Consider the following 5,820-nt stretch of genomic DNA (forward strand, 5'->3'; position numbering starts at 1 on the left):
AAAGAAAGATATGTTGATAGTTTCATGGTACATCCCCGGTGACAATCACAGGCAGGAACGGGACGCTTCTCTTTTCCTTGGAAAACAGGAGACGGGCATCCCGCCTCGTGTCCAATCGCACGCCGAGGCGAAGCACTCGTCCCGAGAGGTTTTGCCGGTCCGGTGAAACTCAAAAAACACTGACCTTCCCTGCCCGGCGACGTGGCGCGCTCCGGGCCTCTCCAACGGCCTCCCCCATCCCCGCCTCCCGCTTCTGCCCCCGCAGCCCCGCCCACGGCGTCAACACCACCGCACGCGCGTGGGCAATCCCGTAAACTCCACACCCCCTCCCTCACAAAGCCACGCCTCGGCCTCACCTGCTTCGCTGCTCCGACCAGAGCACCGCGTCGCGCTCCAGCGCCATGGCGATGCGGCTCTTCTCGTCCTCGCCGCCTCCCCCGCCCCTCCCGGGCCCTGCCACCACCAAGGCCTCATCCGCCGCCGCGCTCTTCTTCCTCCGCCTACGCCGCGGGAGGCCCGCTGCCGCGGCAGGGGGAGGGCCCGAGCGGGACGGGGAGGGCCCCTTCGACAGGAGAATGGAGGAGATTGCGAAGAAGGTCCCGCTCTTCGAGCCCGCCATGGGCGAGCCCGCCGCCACGGCTGAGCGCCCGCTGCCCATCAACCTCGAGCTCTGGCTCCACCGCGCCAAGGTGCACACCAGGAAGTACGAGTTCGCGGAAGCCGAGAAGCTCCTCAACAAGGTGCGCACCTACAGCACAGAGTTCAATGCATCCAACATAATAGTATGACATCTCACTGAAACACAACAAGAGATAATGAGGCTGCATTGTGCTCTAAAATGCTACTCCATTATTGTTTATATAGAATCATCAAGTGTCTAATTGTTTGGTTGCTCTAAGCTGACGATCGGTTTCTGATCCAGTGCATGTTGTATTGGCCTGAAGACGGGCGCCCATACGTCGCGCTTGGGAAGCTATATAGCAAACAGTCGAGGTTTGACAAAGCTAGAGCGGCTTATGAAAGGGGCTGCCAAGCCACACAGGGAGAAAATCCATACATTTGGCAGGTTTGCACGTCATCACCTCACTTCTAAACCGACTAGTAGAAAATTTATACCACGTCAGCAATGCAGGGCATGTGGTTCATCCTCTAGAGGCTTACGTGTCAACATAAATAATGCCCATACGGTTATCTTAACAATATCTTAATATACCAAGTGTAATTTTTTTTGTTAATATGCCATGTGTGGATTTGACTATGTTTAACTATAACTCGTTCGTCTATATGTTATACTCGGTGTTTCTCAAACGAAAAAGAACACACTGGGAGCACCTATAAGGGTCAATCTTTTTACTATTTAGCTTTCATTTACACATGTTATTTATGTCAGAACATAATTTCTTGAAATATTGTTACGATCTGGTAGAAAATGTAGGAAGTCATTCGAGATTTTTGATTGAATCCTGTGTGATGTGCCCAGCTGGAACTATCTTGCACATTGACCCCAGTGTGTATGTTTGACATATCTAGAAATTACGTCATCTAGTGAGAAATCCAATAAAACATGCAGAAGTCATGGTTTTCCTTTTGCTTGGATTACAGTGCTGGGCAGTGCTAGAAAGCAAGGGTGGGAGTATTCGAAGAGCACGAGAGCTATTTGATGCTGCTACTGTGGCTGATGCAAAGCACATTGCAGCTTGGCATGGGTGGGCAATTTTAGAAATCAAACAAGGAAACATAAAAAAGGCTCGGAACCTACTTGCAAAAGGTCTGAAATATTGTGGAGGAAATGAGTACATTTACCAGACTCTTGCTTTGCTTGAAGCTAGAGCAGAGCGCTTTGAACAAGCACGGACTTTATTCCAGCTAGCTACTCAATGCAATCCAAAAAGTTGTGCAAGTTGGCTAGTAAGTATTTGCTTCATAGTTTTCTGTTTACTGCATAAAAAGAAATTTCAAGCTGTATTTTGTGTTGAACTGTGAACTTATGTATGACAATTTTCTAGTAGTCTTGGGCTCAGGTAGAAATGCGTGCAGAAAACAATGTCATTGCGAGGAAGCTCTTTGAGGTAATACTTAGACAATCATACTTCCCATTGATGGTTTTTACTGGTTTGGTTCTCATACTTGTAATTTTCTAAGGCTTGTTCATCCATTTCCTCATGTTCACGTATCTTCAGAGGGTTTTTTGTCTTAATGGGTAGTGTGAAGTAGAAAGAAATTCCAAGTAGCGATGGAATTATTGTAGATTCACCCTTTATTTGTCTGGTTTTTGTTGGAAGATCTGCTCTACTAGTAACTATATCGGTTTCAGTTATTCCACTATAATACAATGCTAGGGTCATACTATGGTGCTATTGGTTCACATCTGCATGTGATAGTTCCTCGTATTATTTATCACATTCCTTGAAAGAAAATCAAGTTTCTTGGCAGAAAGTAACTTCGGTTTTCCTGTGCAGAAAGCTGTCCAGGCTAGTCCCAAGAACAGATTTTCGTGGCATGTTTGGGCACTCTTTGAGGCCAATCAAGGTAACACTGACAAAGCAAGGAAGTTACTTAAGATTGGCCATGCTGTGAACCCTAGGGACCCTGTAATTCTACAGTCACTTGCACTGCTGGAATACAATTGTGCATCTCCAAATGTTGCCCGTGTATTATTTAGAAAGGCATCTCAGATTGATCCAAGGCACCAACCAGTTTGGATAGTAAGTATTTCTGCACTTACCTCTTTTATTAATCTGACCATTTAAGCTCCATGCGGTTTGCTTTACTTCATTTGCAGTTGGTCTGTACGCCTTTTCTTAATGTTCTTTTTCCTCTGTCTGGAGATACAATTTTTCAGTTTCCGACATTACTTTGTTGTAGTGCCTCTTACAGTAGAGCTGCAACTTGCAAGTCCTAGTTATTCAGTATGCAAATATACAATCGAATCATTTGGGAATGGAAAGGTTCACGGAATATTCAGTGCATCCCTTGAGTTCAGAATATGCCTTCCCTTTTGTTAGTACTTCTGTGTTGTGCTCTATATCCTTCTTTCACCTTCAGAGTTTAGATTATTTAGCCAGTGTTCTTTAAGATCTTGAGTGATATATTTTGAGTTTCTGTAGAGTTTACTTTTTGGGTGCAATTAGATATATTACCTACCTTCCACCATGGAAGGTGTTGCATTTTCTCTTTTTTCAGAGAGTACAAGCAAGACACATAAACTCACACACACCACACCCCATGATGCTCACACATCTTACCGGCTTCACTTAACGTGGGCACATGCTATTCTACTAATGCGAACACACACCTGCACGCCTAGGGATCGAACCAGATATATGGTCACAGGAATATCTGTAGGTTTTGCATGTTGTTGGTCACATTGAAGTAAAAAAGATTGGATATGAACAACTAGAAGGACAGATGTTTCTACCAAAATCAGGAACGAAATATACAAGAGTACCACTTTGCATTCAACATTTAGATGTGCTTTTTATTTCCAGCTAATTGACATGGCTACTTGCTTATGGACTGTTTTCTTTACAGTATTAGGTTATCTTTGAAACTTAGCATTTCATGTTATAGGCTTGGGGTTGGATGGAGTGGAAAGAAGGAAATGAGAGAACTGCAAGGTCACTCTATCAAAGAGCCTTGTCAGTTAATTCAACAAATGAATGTGCTGCTCGTTGTCTTCAGGTAAAGAATATCACTTGAACAAAATCTGATACTTTGTCTAAGTGTTTGTTATACCTTTTTGTCTCACACACCATCGAATATATACAGTTTGATTTGATGAAATAGTCCAACTTGACTGCTTGCTCGTATGTGTGAAGCATATGTTGTATCCATGATTTGAAGGCTCAAACTGCATCATTCTAGCAATTTGAAGATTAGCTCCTAATGTCGGCTATTATTCCGTTTACTATCTCATACCATTAAATTATGAGCACTACTTTTATAGGCTTGGGGAGTCCTAGAACAGCGTGTGGGTAACTACACTGCTGCCAGAAGATTGTTGAGGTCTTCGCTGAACATCAATTCTCAGAGTGAGGTGACATGGCTGACATGGGCGGCACTAGAGGAGGAACAGGGGGATCCAGTTCGAGCTGAAGAAATACGGGACCTTTATTTTCAGCAGGTTAGTGCATGCAAACTATATCTTTTGTGTTCATGTGTTTGTGCCTACATCTCCATGAACAACATAGTAGCAGGCTAGCAGCAGTTGTTAGCCTACCGCGGGAGACCCGTGGCAATGCAACTGATCATTCCCCATCCTGACAGCGTATCGAGGTCATGGATGATGCCTCCTGGGTCATGGGCTTCCTCGACATCATCGATCCTGCTCTAGACAGCGTGAAGAAGCTCCTAAACATGGACCGACCGTCCGGTCAAGTGATGCAGCAAGGTAGGAACAGGGGGATCACAGCTGAAGGTTCAAGTACTTCTGACCTCGACAGCGGCACGGCTGAAGGTTCAAGCACTCCCAACCTCGACAGCATCGTGGACCGCCGTGCTGCATACACTCGGGAGGCAGAGAGTGATTTTGACGTGGACGGCTTCATCAGGAGGAGGCTGGCCCTGGACCCGGCGGAGCTAGACGCTGGGCTAGAGGGCTCTGATCCCAAGGGAGTTATTTCTCAAAGGAGGACGCGGCGGCTGACCAGGAAGCCTCTCCCTCTTCTTCCCGTCCCGTAGTTCCTTCTTCCGTCCAGCATTAGCAGCAGTTGTTGCCATGTCCACCGTGCACAGCCATCCAGCGATCACTGACAGGTACGGTGGCCTGAGGGACAGTAGTAAGTAGTACGTGCATTTACGTGTATATCTGTAATAAGAAGAACCCCGATGCTGACATTAGCAGTCACTTGCCCATTGTGTATGTAGTTCTGTCAGAGGCTGCTCGAGAAGCAGTGTAGCTGTGTATAGAAGCCCATCAGTCTTGTGTGGTTACAACATTTGTTCTTTGCAAGTAGTTTAACTCTCCGGATAGATGCCACCCGATGTCTCGGAGGAGCACCAACATTGGCCATCTTCGAGTCTAAGTTTATGAGACTCATGCCTTGGAGCCTAGTAAAAGGGCAAGTCAATCCGTAGCGGAGCGTTGAGCTCATCCCACTGTGGTCCTGAAGTTGACTTCAATCGGTTCGTTTGTGCGTCCGAGTGAAGGACGACCCTCGAGGGTGTTTGGCGGACCGAGTGATTCTTAGGAAAGCGATCACCGGTGATCAATCGGATTGATCTGCGGCGAAATTACAGCGATTTGAAAATGCGCGTGCGTGCGGACGCGGTTGCGCCGCGGATCGTGGGGAAAGTGGAGGCACGGCACCTCGATTCCTGCCCCGGAAATCTGCCATGTGTCGCACTTCCTCTGTGCGGCGAGATTTGAGGGTGCCGTGGGACCGGAGATCAACGACCACTAATCCTCGGGGTGGATTTATCCACGGTATAAAACACGGTAGGGTTGGGGTAGAAAAATTACCAAATCCCTTTTTCACCCCTTCGTCCACTTTGACGAGCTCGCCACCCGCCCTCTCCACCAAGCCCACCACCACGCCTTGCCGGAGTGTGCGGAGAGGATGGTGAAGGACGCGACGGCCAAGCTTGAGCGGGCCAAGAAGGCACAGAAGGACTCGTCGTCGAGCCCCGCTCCCTCGCCCGACTGGATCCAGGGGGATTGGCTTCCGCCTCAGGTCACTGCGGAAGACATGGAGGGGATCGTCATCGACGGGTTGGTCCCGGAGGAAGGCTGGAGGCTACCGGAGGCAGACAAGCCGGAGCCCGCACCACGGCTGGATAAGCATGTCCTCCTCATGATGCACGTCGAGCGAGGCTTTTCCA

The 5,820-nt window shown here is 47.7% G+C and overlaps 1 protein-coding gene across 1 annotated transcript; it reads left to right on the forward strand.

Moving 5' to 3' along the window:
- The first annotated feature begins 348 nt into the window (after positions 1 to 348).
- Positions 349 to 5,002, forward strand: LOC119285503 (protein high chlorophyll fluorescent 107-like). Its single transcript, XM_037564793.1, has 8 exons — positions 349 to 740; positions 923 to 1,066; positions 1,603 to 1,908; positions 2,010 to 2,069; positions 2,460 to 2,705; positions 3,571 to 3,681; positions 3,947 to 4,123; positions 4,267 to 5,002. Exons 1-8 carry the CDS (start codon positions 402 to 404, stop codon positions 4,678 to 4,680), a joined length of 1,797 nt encoding a protein of 598 aa, XP_037420690.1. The 5' UTR covers positions 349 to 401; the 3' UTR covers positions 4,681 to 5,002.
- Positions 5,003 to 5,820: the final 818 nt, after the last annotated feature.

The sequence above is a fragment of the Triticum dicoccoides genome, chromosome 4A, assembly GCF_002162155.2.
Source record: "Triticum dicoccoides isolate Atlit2015 ecotype Zavitan chromosome 4A, WEW_v2.0, whole genome shotgun sequence".
Lineage (NCBI taxonomy): Eukaryota > Viridiplantae > Streptophyta > Magnoliopsida > Poales > Poaceae > Triticum > Triticum dicoccoides.

Coding starts and splice junctions, on each gene's coding strand:
- LOC119285503 (XM_037564793.1), top strand. CDS start 402: ATGGCGATGCGGCTCTTCTCGTCCTCGCCGCCTCCCCCGCCCCTCCCG. Junction 2,706..3,570: donor GGCACCAACCAGTTTGGATA/GTAAGTATTTCT, acceptor TTCATGTTATAG/GCTTGGGGTTGGATGGAGTG. Junction 4,124..4,266: donor GGGACCTTTATTTTCAGCAG/GTTAGTGCATGC, acceptor CCATCCTGACAG/CGTATCGAGGTCATGGATGA.